Source organism: Paramisgurnus dabryanus, chromosome 4 (genome assembly GCF_030506205.2).
Source record: "Paramisgurnus dabryanus chromosome 4, PD_genome_1.1, whole genome shotgun sequence".
Lineage (NCBI taxonomy): Eukaryota > Metazoa > Chordata > Actinopteri > Cypriniformes > Cobitidae > Paramisgurnus > Paramisgurnus dabryanus.
In genome coordinates, this window is record NC_133340.1 from 2,366,188 (window position 1) to 2,382,434 (window position 16,247).

The following is a 16,247-nucleotide window of genomic DNA, read 5'->3' on the forward strand; positions in this document are numbered from 1 at the left end:
CAACAAGCAGTAAAAATCCTGCTTCGAATAATTGCTCCAGACATACACAAAACAGCCCGTGATTAGGATATATGCCGTTGCGCTCACTGTAGGGCTCCCAGGAGCCCCAGCGCTGGCTCCTTAACCAACTCCAGATCTCAACGAGTCAACAGGGGCAGCCATTTTGGATCCATCGTCCAAAACTGGGTGGGATGTGTAAGCTACGGCTGAGCCGAAGTGGGTCAGTTTCTCATATGCTCAACAAGGTTCTGGAAGCTCTCCAGGTCCATTTCGCCTTTAGGGCACAGCTCCCTCTTCATTTCTGCTAGAGTTACTTCATCGCGCTGGTTGCCGGCCACAAGAGACCGCTCAGCGGCCATAAGGAAGGGTGGAAAATGATTTGTTGGTGTGGTGGACCTCCATTAAAGAGATTTGAAACCATTATGAGCGTACGAGGACTTGATGTTTTAATAAGTTTTATTCACAATTAATCCGCAATCCATTTGTCTTACAGCATTCAAAATGCTAACAACCTCCAGGATGGGACGTGCTATAAAACGAGGGATGTAACAAACAATTATTTTGGTAATGGATATGTTGATTATTTCTTAAATTAATGAACTCAGAGCCCTGTAATTTCTATAATTTATTAAAAGCAAGGGAGTGCAATGCTCCCTTTCCATCAATGTGCAAACAAATCTGACCAACCGCTAATTATTTTTGGTTCCAAAACGCAATAAATCCATTTAGACTAATTTGGGTAAAAATATGTTTTCTATACCAAGAAAGTAACAAGATGAAACCAATATTTTTCACAGGGCATCTTTAGGTTATAATAATATAAAAAATTCAAATCCATAATTTATTTTTCAAAGATTTATTATACAAAATGATTACTTTCTCCGTGAAATTTTTTTCCGCACTTTTTTTTCAAAATGCTATAAATCTATTGAATCAATATATAAATGTGCATTCATCTTTGCCATGTTATATTCATTTAATTGACTAGTGATATACACAGATTAAAAAATAAACATTTTTTAATGGCATTAATCAAAACACTTACTTTGTCATATTAAGAACACTGTCATTGCTGCTGTCATCCTTGGGACGTCGTCGCTGAACTTTATTGACAGCGATCCGCTGTAAAATGTTTTGGTCCTGCTCGATTTTCGTTGACTTTGAGTAAAATAATTGAAAGTTTTTCATAAGATCCGCTGGGGTCAATGCGTTAGCATGACAGAAGCTTGATGCTGTCGTGTGAGAACAAGCAACAGCCGGCATTTTTCCTTCGCCCGAGTGCCTCTTACGTAAATTATTCAATTTTGATGGCTTACGTTTCTTCCACAGCCACAGAAAACCATCACGTTTATCAATGTCATCAAAAGTATTATTTTATTTTTGTTTGTTTGTTGATCACGAAGTACAAAGTAGATGAGGAAAACTAGGATTCTGTGTGTATTCAAAGCACCGCCATTATTGTTTACAATGCGTGGAATGGTGCGCTGTGATTGGTAACGCAGATTTATTGCATACTGCAGAGATGGAGGACTGGCATTTGTCGCGGTTTTGAAAAACAGGGAGAAAAGATGAAGTCAGATATTGGATTTTGCGTAAAATAAAGAATTGACTTTTTAATACTGACCAAGATACAATACTGATTTTGGCTGTAACTATTTTTTTTTAAATGGCGTTTTGGAACCAAACTCTTCTTATATTAATCAGCTGCTTAGTTTCTGCAGCTAAATGAAATGATTTATGAGACATCTCACACGCGTAGAGTTCACTCACCTCTGAGTGTTAGCCGATGGAGAGTTCCTCACTTTGGGATTGCTGGAATGCATTGACGTCAGTCCCGGGGCGACAGAGGCAGGAGCAGTAGAGTGCTGGTGCGGACTGGGCGTATGTCTGTGGGAGTGCGCGTGAGCCCCGGTGGGCGTCGTTTTGGCCCGGCCGCTCCTGGGCCCGGCGTTGGGGGTTGCGACAGGGCTGCTGCAGTCCCGGCCCTCCTCCTGCCGTTCTTTGGCCCTCTCCTTCCTGCCTGAAGCGTTTCCCGCGGTTCCAGTAGCTGTGGCGGTTGCCGAGGCCGTCGCTGTGGCTGCTGCTGCTGGTCTCTCCTCCTGCACCTCCAGCATTCTCTGTGTGGGCTTGTCTGGAGTCTCCCCGAGGAGCCCTCACAGCCCCTGGCCACACTGCATGCAAACAAACAAGCAAACAAGCTTTGTTTAAGATTATGGCAGCAAACGAACTGCTGAAGTTATTTACGTTTCATTAATAGACACTTCCTTAGTTATATCTTCTAGCAAATCAAAGCAATAAGTAACCCTGCCATCACCTGGATATTATGTGCATGTGTGCATATCTATTGTGTATATATTCGGTGTATATATAAATGTAAAGTTTGGGATAGGGTTAATGTTATTTGCTTGTCTAACAGAATTCTGTTTGTCTAGAGCTTTTCCTCACAACGGCACGTGCGGTTGGCAATTTAACAATAAAAGTGATTAATCGGTATAGAATGTAAGAGTACAATATGGTAATACATTTATTCCAGATAATAACACACCCACAAAAAATACTAACTCTATATAACAACATGTTTATGTTTACTTGGTTGTGTTTGTAGTTCACCTGTACGCAGATATACAGAAGAACTCCGAATAGATTTGGTAATGTCTGCAAAAAATCTAAATATTGACAAAATCACACTGATTTTCACAAAAGATTAAAGGAACAGTATGTAAGAAATTTATATAAATTAATCATAAAATGGCCCTGATATGTCACTAGACATTAAGAAATCATTTTCATTTCAAATACTTATATCACTCACAACAGTGGTCCGGCCAGGATATTGTCATTTAAAAAGTGGAGTTGCAGCCCTCAACTGATGTTTATGTTGTCATTTTGTGTATTGGCCACTAGTTGTGTGATTGCAGTACCAGTTTTAGCCACAAGTTTTGTGATTGCAATACCAGTTTTGACCACAAACCTACATACTGTTCCTTTAATGCCTTCCAGAAAATGTTCTTCTTTAAATATATAAACATACAATCTATCAAATGAAAGAATGGACCGTCTGCTCAAAAAAAGCTTCACCTTCATTAGTTCTCTTTCAAATATGAGTAGGTTTCTTTAAAAACACAAAATTGTTTTATAAGTTGCGGAAGAGAGCCACCTGGTGTATAATAGTGGTATTGCGGAAAGCTGGAAATACTCGTCATTGGCAGGGAAGCGTTTCCTCTTAATTGACGAGATGGGGGGGGGTCGCACACCGGATAAAAGCGTCGCATCGCGTCATGTCTTGAACAACTCTGAGGTATCCTACACTGGATGTGCACATTAAAGGATCTGCCCATTTTCTTAAAAGAAAAATCCAGATAATTTACTCACCACCATGTCATCCAAAATGTTGATGTCTTTCATTGTTCAGTCCAGAAGAAATTATGTTTTTTGAGGAAAACATTGCAGGATTTTTCTCATTTTAATAGACTTTAATAGACACCAACATTTAATACTTAACTCAACACTTAACAGTTTTTTTCAACTGAGTTTCAAAGGACTCTAAATGATCCCAAACGAGGCATAAGGGTCTTATCTAGCAAAACGATTGTCATTTTTGACAAGAAAAATACAAAATATGCTCTTTTAAACCCCAACTTCTCGTCTAGATCCGGTCCAGGGTGACCTAACGTAAATGCGTAGTGACGTAGGGAGGTCACGTGTTACATATATAAAATGCACATTTGCGGACCATTGTAAACAATAAACTGACACAAAGACATTAATTAGTATCATTCCACATACAACAATGTCGGAACGGTCCTCTTTCAACACACTTGTAAACACTGGGGCGGAGTTTCGTGTTCGTCCTCTGTGACCTCTTGACGTCATGACGTATTGCATGGGGTCACGCTGGCGCATCACATCAGGATCTAGACGAGAAGTTGTGGTTTAAAAGTGTATATTTGTTATTTTTATTGTCAAAAATGACAATCGTTTTGCTAGATAAGACCCTTATGCCTCGTTTGGGATCGTTTATAGTCCTTTGAAACTCCGTTGAAAAAAACTGTTAAGTGTTGAGTTAAGCATTAATTGTTGGTGTCCATTAAAATGAGAAAAATCCTGGAATGTTTTCCTCAAAAACATTAATATTAATATAAACATAATTTCTTCTCGACTGAACAAAGACAGACATCAAAATTTTGGATGACATGGTGGTGAGTAAATTATCTGGATTTTTCTTTTAAGAAAATTGACTATTCCTTAAAGTAGTGTCAGATAGCGTCTACTTCAAAATGCAAATTGAAATGCAATCGAATTAATGTCTCCGATTAGTTAAGAAAACATCTTGGATGTTAAAGGGACAGTAAGTAGGATTTACCCCCATCTAGTGGTTAAATTGTATTTTGCATTCAAAACGAATAGTGCTCTCTAGCACCTCGCTTTTCCAAATGCGTGTTGCAACTGCGGTAGCCGTTATGTACTCACTGATCTCCTTGTACTTTTTAGCTGGTTCACGTGTTCTGAATGAAAACGCGTTGGTAGGCTAGTGCTTTTTGTCCCTCTCTGCTATTATAGTTTATCAATATGGCGAAATGACATGGAAGCCTCCTTGCACTTATCCGTTCAATGTTAGTAAAGAGAAGAAATTCTTAGCTTACAAAGAAAAGTCAAATCATTGGCAGAGGTCATTTGACACAAACAAGGACATATTTATGAATAAAGACATTGATTTCAATTAATAAAATACTTAAAATCCTACTTAAAGTCCCTTTAAATCAACATTTATAACAATTTAACAGCACATGCTTTATCAAAAAAATTTTTTAGAGATGCACGATACTGGATTTATACAGATATGCTAACATTTCCAACTTTTAGCCGATATACGCCGGCAAAAGCTGTAACTGGTAACGATAATATTGTGCATCAATACAAAATATTTCAGACATAGGCACAAAAAGAATAAATCTGGATCCCCTGATCATTTTATTGTGTTGAATTTTAAGTGTAAGGAGTCAGTATTGTGCAATATCACAGCTCTCTGGAATGCTTGCTTTTGATTGGTCAATTCTGTGTCACTCTGCAGTCAAAATATTTGTGTGTAATGGAAGCTAACCTGTATCATTTCAAGTCTCATCTATCACTCCACAGTCTCTTCTTACATACTAAATAAAGTAAATGTAACTTAGTGTTAAGGTTTATTTATTTGGTTATAACTGTAACCCTGGTGATCAGAAACTGTTTTGACCCTCATCTGGGTTATGGATCAACAATACAGAACTAGCCCAAATCCATGAAAACATACAAAAAACACAAAAGATAAGTTTTGTGTTTCACCAGCGCACCTTTGCTTAAAAGTTCATCTGCTTCTGACTTTACGCGATCAAGAGCTTTTGCAAAACTTAAGCTTTTCCCCTACAGTTAAGATGTGAGAATACTCTCAAAAAGCTGCCGTGTCAGACTGCGTTGTCATCTAGAAAATATTTAGGACAGCTTCCAAAATACCCAAATGATGTAAGCATCTCCTCCATTCCCTCTAGGCTAACAGCAAGCTCCGACTTTAACTGAAGAAACTCTAGTGCTTACTCAGCCTTTGATTTAATGTAATATTAGACAGATTAAATATATATACACAAATGAAACAATTCATAAATGGCTGCTTATGATTCGGCAACTTTACTTTTTAAATAGTACACTGTTACACTAAACAGCGGAGGACAAGCAAGATCTAATCTGAGATTGGAGAACTTTGGGTGAGATTTCATATCGGGATCAAATCATAAACTGATGCAATAAAAAACAGTAACACTTTACAATAAGGTTAAATTAGTTAACATTATTAAATGCATGAACAAACAATGCAGATTTTTTAGCATTTATTAATTCTTGTTAATGTTAGTTAATATGTCAATACAGTTATTCATTTTAGTTCATGCCGCATTAACTAATGTTTAAACATTTGATTGCAATAATATATTAGTAAATGCTAAAATTAACACAAACATACATTGCATAGTACCCCATGGTTTGGTTTGGGTCAGGTCGGGTCAGCTCACCTAACTTAACTTTTGCTTGGTTAGCTTTTCCATCGAGTTTAGTAACACTTCGGAGTGAAAGGGATTATAGGCGTGTCGTTATATTGGCACTGCCTACTGCTGTGACATCATACAAGTGAGCGTCGTTGTACATTCAAATACATTCATTTATTTCTCAGTCCGCCACAAAATTAAAATTGACCATCAAAAATAGATGTTTGCACATCACGTTTATCACTACCTCTGTCTCACATGACAGATTCTGTGCAAACACCAGTGGCGTCAGTTGACGCGCTCCGCTGAGCCTCATTTAAGTTGGATTTAAGCATATATGCGGACGTGTGTGTCACAAATGTGCCGTCACAAACTACAAGTCTGGAAAAAATTGGTATGGTGTTCCTGATTGTCAACCTGTGGATGTTTTTCATCGCTAAAAGGGAGTTTTGGAACTTCCAACAAAGCACAGATGACAACAGGTTTACTCAATACAGCGCAGACTAGCATGAAGGTAAAGCTAATCTTTTACATTATAGCGATGACGCTGGTAGTGACGATTCTCTCAGACCAATCAGTGATCTACGGTGTTTTCACGTCACTTTTTGGTATCAGCTTGGGTCGCTTGGAACCCCAACCGAGGTGGTACAAAAAAAGTATTGGTTACTACAAAAGTAAGCTGACCCAAATCAAACCGTGGGGTACTATGCAATGGAAAAGCGCCATTAGCTAAGGCATTAACTAGTTGAATCTGATTTCAAACAAGTAAAAACATTCAACCTTAACTCTTTCACCGCCACTGACGAGATATCTCGTCAATTAAGAGAAAACGCTTCCCTGCCAATGACGAGATTTTCAGTCTTTCCGCAATACCGCTATTATCCACCAGGTGGCGCCCTTCCGCAACCTTTTAAACCCGGAAGTATTGCCCTATGGCAAGTGGCTGCATGTCCGTGTCTGTTTTAAAGACCGCTCTGAATGGTATCTCTATGAAAAGTCCGTCACAAAAATGGAATTATGTCTGCTTTTTGCTCAAAATGTGGTGTTTTTGCAGAAACCTACCCATATTCAAAAGCTGATTACAAAAGAACCACTGAAGGTAGGATGAAACGGTTTTTGTTTAAAAGCAGAGGGTCTGTTCTTTCATTTGGTATATTGTATGTTTATATATTTAAAGAAGAACATTTTCTAGAAGGCATTAAACTTTGGCAACTTTTTTTTAAAAACGCTGGCGGTGAAAGAGTTAAAGGGGACATATCGCAAGACTTTAAGATGTAAAATAAATCTTTGGTGTCCCCAGAATATATATGTGAAGTTTTAGCTCAAAATACCATATGGATATATTATAACATGTAAAAATTGCCACTTTGTAGGTATGAGCAAAAATGTGCCGTTTTCTGACATCACAAGGGGAGCCAAAATTCAATGATCTATTTGTTTACATGCTTAAAGAGAACGGAAAGTTACTGGGTTGATATTTTTCACATTTTCCAGGTTGATAGAAGCACTGGGGACCCAATTATAGCACTTAAATATGGAAAAAGCCTGTTTTTATGATATGTCCCCTCTAAAAAAACATTTAAAAACAGCCAAAGTGCTGTACACAAAACTATTTAAATAGGAAAAAATAGAACTACCAAAACACAAAACAATAGCAAAAGTAACCAAACCAATAGTCAAGGAGTTTTGAAAGCTAAAGAGCAAAGAAGTAGTGTCCTGTAATAATAAAAAAAGGTATGAACTCAAAACGAAGCATTATAAACGAAAATGAACACAGGCAAGCGAGGCAGCCATTTCATTTTTTGTCACTTGATGCATGGCTTCCTCGCACGGCCCCACTCTCCTCCTGAACCCACAGTTGCATTCTGACATTCTCCGATTTCAATACAGCGTGGCGCGAGTGTACGGTGTGCTGCTACGCTGCCGGCTCTAAAGGCGTTCAGTGGCAGCAGCATGGCAGTCAAGCCAGCTCCAGCCCGCCAGAGACGTTTCTCTTCATGCAAGCACACCCACCAAAACCGTTGCCAAGGCAACCCCCGACCGACAGGCCTTGGCTCTTTAACAGCCTCAAAAACACACTCCTGCACCCACAAGTCGGCGTGTACCGTTAGCATGCATCCTCGCTTAAAGGCACACAGATATATTTACATGCACATTTTATATGCACAATTGAGTTTTCCTGCATCACAAAACGGAGACTTTGACGAGCCGTGGAGGGCTGGAACTGAAACGGAAAAGGCTTTCACAATGAAACCTCTGTTAAACCCAAAATACATATTCTGTTTAAGAATATCCGGACTAAAGTCTCATAATTGAATCATATTATTGGTTTCAATCTTTGACATGGGCTTGCTCAGTCAATATTGAAGATGTCAAGGTCATATTTTTACAGTATGGCTGTGTATCGGCAACAATCTGGCGATATAATGCGTATCCCGATACAAGGGTCGTGATACAATTCGATACACTTAAAATTCCTGTACAGAACTGATTGAAAAAGAAATGGCGATGAGCTGTCCAATAATATCAATAATGAAGTTAATTAAACCTAATATATTGAGGTGTGAGAGAGGTCAGGAAAGGTCACATCCATTTAAATATCAATATTAAAAGCGATATTAAATTCACCTCTAAATTCACATTCAAGGCTAGGGTGAACGTAAAATGTTCAGTGCACAAACCAATCCGTAATCCATTGGCTGAAAACAGGCACTGCATCACAAATACTCGGCACGCTGCTCGGCACACAGCCGGTGTTATGTGACCTCAATAGGTGCTGTACTAAGGTTTAGGATTGGTGTTATTCACAACAGTGTCTACCTTAATAGCTTTGTTTATATGCAACCTAATAATCTGTTTGTTACTCAATCAGATTGAAAAGCCTTCATGTAAACACCTTAATCGATATGATTGAGGTCGATTGGATGTTAAATTCAATCGTTTTGAAAGGGGTGGTGTAGTCCGATCTGTGATCCGATCATCAGGAGAAAAGTTTATATTATATTTAAAGGAAAACACCACCGTTTTTCAATATTTTACTATGTTCTTATCTCAACTTAGACGAATTAATACATACCTATCTTTTATCAATGCGTGCACTTAATCTTTGTACAGCGTGTTGTGAATGTGTTAGCATTTAGCCTAGCCCCATTCATTCCTATGGCTCCAAACAAAAGTTTTATTTTGTGTCACCATACTTATGTAACTACTCATGTAACAGTCTTTAAATAGGGAAAACATGGAAGTGTTTGGTGGCTTCTAAATTCATCCTTGTTTGGAGCCATATGAATGAATGTGGCTAGGCTAAATGCTAAAACATTCACAATGCACTGTACAAAGATTAAGTGCACGCATTGAAAAAAGATAGGCATGTATTCATCTTGATGAGGTAAGAACATAGTTAAATTTTGAAAAACAGTGGTGTTTTCCTTTAAGATTCTCATCATGTGCTGTACATTCTGTAAGGTTCATGTGTATCTTTACATTAAGCAATAAAATAGTGTTGTGCCTTTTGAAAATTGCGTATTCATTGCCTACATCTAAAAATATTTAAAGGGCCCATGGCATGAAAATGTTAGCATTGCCACTTTGTACGTGTGAGCAAAAATGTGTTGTTTTGGGTGTGTTCTTTAAAATGGAAATGAGAGGATGAAGTGCAAACATTGATCACAATAATGGTGGTTTGATGCAATTCAAACTCAATTGTGATGTCAATAATTTTTTCTCTTTTTATTTTTTTATCTCTTTTTCTCTGCACTAATGGCAGTGCTGTGGTTGGAAAGTGCAGATTAAGGGGTGGTATTATTATAATAAGATCTCCTTATGACATCATAAGGAGAGCCAAATTTCAAATGACCTAATATTTGCTCACATCTACAAAGTGGGCATTTCCATTCCATGGCCCCTTTAAGAACAACTTTCTCCAACTCAACTTTGTACATTTATTTAGAGATAAAGCGTCAACTCAACGAGAAATGTTGTGCACAGCATTACAAATAGGGATGGGCACGAGTACTCGATTGCTCGAGTACTCGAACGTGGCATCGATGATCGATCACGAAAACGATGATCATGTGGGTTTATTTATTTATTTATTGTGGATATGGCGGCATTTGGATGTCTGGTTAGCATTACAAGCGCATGTGGTAGTAAAGACTGGGTCTGGAGATGCGTGTTTGACGTCGTGTCAAGCTACGCAGACCGACGTATGACATCAGTAACATTACCATGCGTGATTCAAAAACAAACAGATAATTCCGCGCGACCGCACAACAGAAACCCGCCGATCCGCGCAATGCGCGGCAGCCCGCCAGCCCGCCGATCCCGTGAAGCCAGCCACAACTCACATCACTGAGGCACTATGGTTTAAAAGGATGTCGTGATTTTCGGAAATACAGTCAGTCAGGTGCAAAATGTACAGCGCCGTCAAAAGTTCAATGGATTATCATCTCATATTTAAACATCAAATGTCAAGAGATACCAGAGAGCCATACAGCATTACCATTACATCTTGACTGAGGTAAGAGGACGACACGACACAGCTAAATGCGCATGATAGCAAAATACTTAAAGCTGCTTAATGTTATGAAGCTTGAACTTTGACTGGACGTGTTTAAAAGTGCGCTGTTTTTGATGCACATCCACAAAGGGAGTTAAACTTTCTTTTTTTTAGATAACTTAGTTGAAACCTTAGTTGAAGTCTTGCATTTTATGCAGATAGATGCACGTTATATATTTATGTTGTATAAAGGCTTAATATTATGCAGAGTGCGTCAAATAGAAAGGGCTTCGGTTTGTGTTTATTAACCCTTTAGTTTCACTTCATCACGCAGCTTTTCCTGTTAGAGGTTTCTGTTAAAAACATTTAATTCATTAATAATCTAGTTTGTTTTCATTGTTCTGTCGTAGTTTCTTCAAAATTAAGTTTTATTTGAGTTTTTCAATCAAAATATTTTCATTTTCACCATGACGTGTACGCCCCGCCCCTTTGATTGCCCCGCCCCCAGTTAATCGAGTACTCGTTCTTCAGACCTATGGATTAATCGAAATGAAAAAATGACATAAATGCACATCCCTAATTACAAAGTCCTCTACTTTTTGGTGTGGTTCAGATTTGGGCTACTTTTAAACAGCTTCCGCAAGTAGATTTCTTTCTGCGGGTTAAAGATTACATTTTTCATTTGTTTTTCACAAAGATGATTTTGTTCATTAGTAGGGCTGGGCAAAAAAATTTTTTTGCGATTAATCGTTTTTTAAAACGTGGTCGATTAAAAATCGATTCTCAAAGAGCAGAGTATGTGTATTAAATCTATATTCATTGAGTTGAATCGAGAATCGAGTATAAAAACCTACCTGAGAATCGGAATCGAATCGATTTGATAGCTTGTGAATCGAAATCGAATCGATCTGGAACATCTGAATCGATACACAGCCCTATTCATTAGTTATTGAAATTTTGGCTGTGAAAACTCATTGGGATGCCATTGGCTAGTTTTCAATGTCCATTGGGCTGGTTTTGAAGTGCGAACCTGGCAATCCTCTCTGTGCACTTGCGTTTGGTTCGGATTATATAAAATGTACATGCAAACAAACATTTTAATCGGATTGCATTGTTGTAACTTGCAATCGGATTAAATTCAGTCAGATTGACACAAGTTTGTGCACGTAAACATAGCTAGTAACATGGTCGCATAATTTGATGGTCACTCACTAACGGTGCTTTTCAAAAGTGGCTTGGTACTTTAAAAAATAAAAAAAACACGCCACAAATTTGGTGGAGCATTGAGCAACTACAGGGTAACATCAGAAAGCAAACATGCAAATAGCGAAATAGCATGAGGTGCGGAGTTTCACACAGACGGCAAAGTTGGACGCCACAGAGCCGTAAGGCTTAAATAACTATATGAACCGTGTAATGGGCTGTTTAAGACGGAGGTCTTGCCACCTTTACTCAGTTAAAAGTGAAGCTTCCTCAAGTCTATTTACATTTTGCGTGGCTTAAGGGCTGAACGCTCCCACTTACTGAACAAAAAACAGCGGGCGCGTGTATGAGATGTGTGGCAACAAACACACACAGCATCACGGTGAAAAGGATTTTTGCCTAACATACAGAAAGACGGTTGCTATAACCATGAAAGCGATTGCCTTTAGGGGAGTGAAACAAATAAGCATACATATGCACTTAAGTTGAGGCTTAATTCTAGTTGTGGTGTTGAACACACAAACCCTAGTCTATAGCAATAGAGACTAGGGATGTGCATCGATGCATCGCGTTCCCATTGAAAAGACCTGTCTAAAAATCGATTCTGAATCTTAAGGCTCCGATTCAGTGTTTCATGCACAGCTTGTGCATGTACTACGGCTCCGTGATCAGTAGGAAGTCCTTATCAATCTAAAATCAGTATGAGTTTGACTCGTTTATAATGAGTATTTAAAAAAGCAACACTCGTCAAACACAATCATTCAAAATATTCTCTATTATCATGAAAATACCTGAAACAATCTGCAGAACAGTGATATAAATATTCCTGTAGACATTTCCTGGAATAGTGTTTGTAATGATACTTCTTCTGTGGCACAAATGGAGTTTATGCACAAAAGCGCCCCCTGGCTTTTGAATGTGGCGGCATTTCACCGTAATTCATTCAAATTCATTCATTGAGAAAACGCGCATTTGCCCGATTAATTGTCACAACCCTAATAGAGACGGCATATAAAACAAGTATCATATAGCTCTTACAGGTAGCTTCTGTTAATACAATAAAAATACCCAGACAGACAGCCAATGTGAATTACGACCGGACATAGCAGCCAGAATAAACAGCCAAAATAAAATCCATCAGTCTGAACTATTTTACAACTAGATGGCAAAATGAACAAAGGAGGAGGAGAGATTGGTGAAAAGCATAGTAAACACACTTTAAATTGAATCTATCCTAATTAAAAAAAAATGTCAGAGATAAGCAAATCCTATTTATAAACCACAAATAATCAATAAGAAACACCCCCTCCCTAAAATCTCTTCCTATTAACCTTAAACTGCCACTCAAACACAACTAACAAGCAGATCTGCCTGTCAAGAGTCACCAGGTTATCGATTAACTGCAGGTTATTGTGGGAACTTGCTCAAGAGCGAGTTAAGAGCAGAACCGGACCTTTGCAAAACAAACAAACAAATTGCATAAATGTAATACCCAAACCCATATTATTTGATAGCTGGACCAGGTCAGCACATTTTCCACAGCACATTGCTAATAAATCACTAAACAAGTTGTGAAAATAAAACATTGTTACCCTAGCAGCATTTTCCTGTAAGTTGCCTGACATATGCAAACAATCCATATCCATATTATTCCTCTCTAAGAGCTTAATCCACTCATTATTCCAGATTCAAAAATCTATTTGATGTCACTGTGATGACTTTTTTATTTTAAATCAGCTAACATACAGTAATAAGGTCTGTTTGCCGTTTGAACTAAAATAACGGTTGCTCGTTCAGTACAATGGCCTTGACATTAGCATTGCTTATTTGCTACCAACTCTGTGCTCTCAAACCAAACATTTTAGATATAAAATGACTGTTCATTCATAAAAATAAAATAAAAAAATGGGAGAAAAAAAGTGTAGCACGTGGTTGTGACTTTAAAAACAGCAGCTAGTTGTTGTCAGTCACCATAGAAACCAGAGAAGCGCATGAGACTGGACACGCGCTGTAGCGCTTGATCACGGCCGGGTCAGTTCGGGTTTTACACAGAGTGTTAATCAGACCCAAGACCCGAAGTAATGAAACTAGGAACGGACCCGACTGACCATTTAAAACAGATCCTGTATGGGTCCTGGGTCCTCCGTGAAGACCTTTACTTCCTGTCACTCTTGAAGTTTAGAGATAAGAAGAATGCTATCTAGCTGTCGGGATGTAAACTGAAAACTGCCATGAATCTCGTATAAAAAAAATCAGCAAACACCATATCCCTACACATGTGTATCGATATTTTCTTACACCCCTACTTAGAGGTTTTTGCAAACAAAAGACAATACCAATGAAATGAAAAATGTTACATTTGCATATAAAAAAGCAATAATCTGAATCTTAATAATATGTTACGCTGGATTTCCACCGTCTGCGTAACGGATCCGCTGCGGAACGGCGGCGGCGGCAATCGGTTTCCATTCAAGTCAATGTGTGTATTTCCACTGACTGCGTTCCGAATCTGTAACAGCTCCGGCCATCCGCAGCCCTCTGGAACAAATACGCAGAGCTTCTACTTTTGACGGATGCCGGACAGCTCCGCAGGGCGAAGCAAGGCGCGCAAAATCGCTAGCCCGACGTCCCGGGGCTATTGTGCTTTGCACAGTCGGGCTTTCAAAATGCATCCCCGCCCTGCCCGTCGGGCTATCTTGACTTATAGGGAGGAAAAAATATATTTACTGTAAATGCTTATGCATGCTCTCACAGATTTGGATGGTTAATAATGGTGTATGAAATTCAGGCATTGGGTATTTAAATTACGTTTGAGCGCGCTCGAGTTTTACTTTCACTTTAGCGATCGTGCGAAAAGCCGCAGTACAGGAAGCAATCCGTACTGATTTGTCATGGATTTGTTGGGCAAATCCTCCAACTTCATCCTGTCAGTCATTACTATCCTCACGTAAGAAAATTACATCTCTCGCAGCAAGCTTTAAAGTATAGATTGTACGAGCAGTGAAGAGAGTGACTCGCTCTTAAAACGACAGTAGCCCCTGTTTTTCTGATCGAAAAAATGATCCAATCAAAAAACAATTTGCCTGCTCGAAGGGCTACCAGGGATTTAGAAATTTTGCGAGCCCTGCGGAGCCATGACTATATCGAGTGATCATACCTGAATTTGCAAGATCTTGTGTCAGAATCTGGGCTGGTCCAGCAAAACGTCATAATTTAATGTCATAATGGGCGGAGCCAGAACTAGATATCGCGGGATCATCACGTGAATTTGCAAGACCTCATGGGTCCTCATCACTTCAGCATGCAGCCGCTCTGCAACAAATTCGGAACTGGTGGTATTGGAGGACGGCAGAGTGCGGAGCCGTAACGCAGCGGAGCCGATCTGCAGCCACTCCACAGTTGGTGAAAATCCAGCGTTAAAATGACTTTTCCTGATTTAAAAAAAAATCTAATTTGCAAGAAAACATGTCAGATGCACTTGAACTGAATCGTTACCTGGTGAATCCTAATTGAATCGAATTGTGAGGGCAGTGCCAATGCACACCCCTAGGATCAACACAACAATAAACCAAGCCATTAATAAAACATCCTGTTACAGTCATTTATTTTGCCTTGAAGACTTGAATGCAGAGATGCCAGGAGCCTGTTGCAAGTATTGCTTACAACACATCCTAAACAACAATCCACGAATCCATCATATTTGTTATTGCATGGTATTATTCAAACTGTTTCCAACAACTGCAACCAACAGGGCCATTTCAAGGTTCTAATCTTAGACTAGTTTGATCTTACATAATCTATGCCTGCTGCATTACAAAGCTGTACAAGCGTGCGTGCAGGCACCCATCCCATTTACTATCAAAGTGAACATTGCAGAGATACACCTTGATCAAGGCAAGATGCTAAAGTACATCATTGTACTTAGACCAGCCAGATCGTTTTTCTATCTGTAAAATTGAATGCATTGCTTCTTGAGTTTCAGCTAAACAGCTGGATGTATCACTTGTTGGACCATACTGGTTTTCTCCATTTCAACTGCCTTTGCAGCGCCAACACATGGAAGCAATGTGACTAAGTAGGACCTGGGCGTTTCCGAAAACCACATGCATACTGGATATTACAAAACCTTATAGTTGACAATACATTAAGTTATGATGGTGGCAGATTTGATTTGGATCAATATCTCCATCTTGAACAAGCTCTGAATCACGCTTGATTTGTACAAAAACATGTGATTTGGAGTTAAAACAACTTTTTCACCCTTAAACCTAACCCATCATTCATCAGTCTGCATGGGTATATGTATTACTCAGACGCACAAATACATCAGTGCTGTTTATTTGCATGCAGCCCGCAGCTGAAGGAATGCTGTTCAACATGAACTTGTGCAGACAGAGTCAGTAAAGAGAGATGCACTTACCATGTCCCGCTGTGTCACGATATAGCTGTGGCCATGACTGCTCAGACTGCAACAGAATGCCACCAACTGCACTACAATCTGAAAGAGAGAGCGAGAAAATGTTTTAAGAGAA

General features: G+C 39.0%; 1 protein-coding gene across 4 annotated transcripts in view; it reads right to left on the reverse strand.

Annotated features, from left to right (window-relative positions):
* Nucleotides 1-16,247, reverse strand: part of bcl9 (BCL9 transcription coactivator) — a 139,516-nt gene that overhangs the window by 18,081 nt on the left and 105,188 nt on the right. For all 4 annotated transcript variants that reach the window (XR_010546721.2, XM_065295406.2, XM_065295407.2 and 1 more), the window contains exons 3-4: nucleotides 16,136-16,213; nucleotides 1,771-2,171 (exon numbers count right to left, since the gene is read on the reverse strand). Coding sequence is in view for 3 of the 4 variants with exons in the window: in XM_065295406.2 (XP_065151478.2) it covers nucleotides 1,771-2,114 (344 nt within the window). In the remaining variant the exon portion in view is untranslated. The remainder of the gene's footprint in view (nucleotides 1-1,770; nucleotides 2,172-16,135; nucleotides 16,214-16,247) is intronic.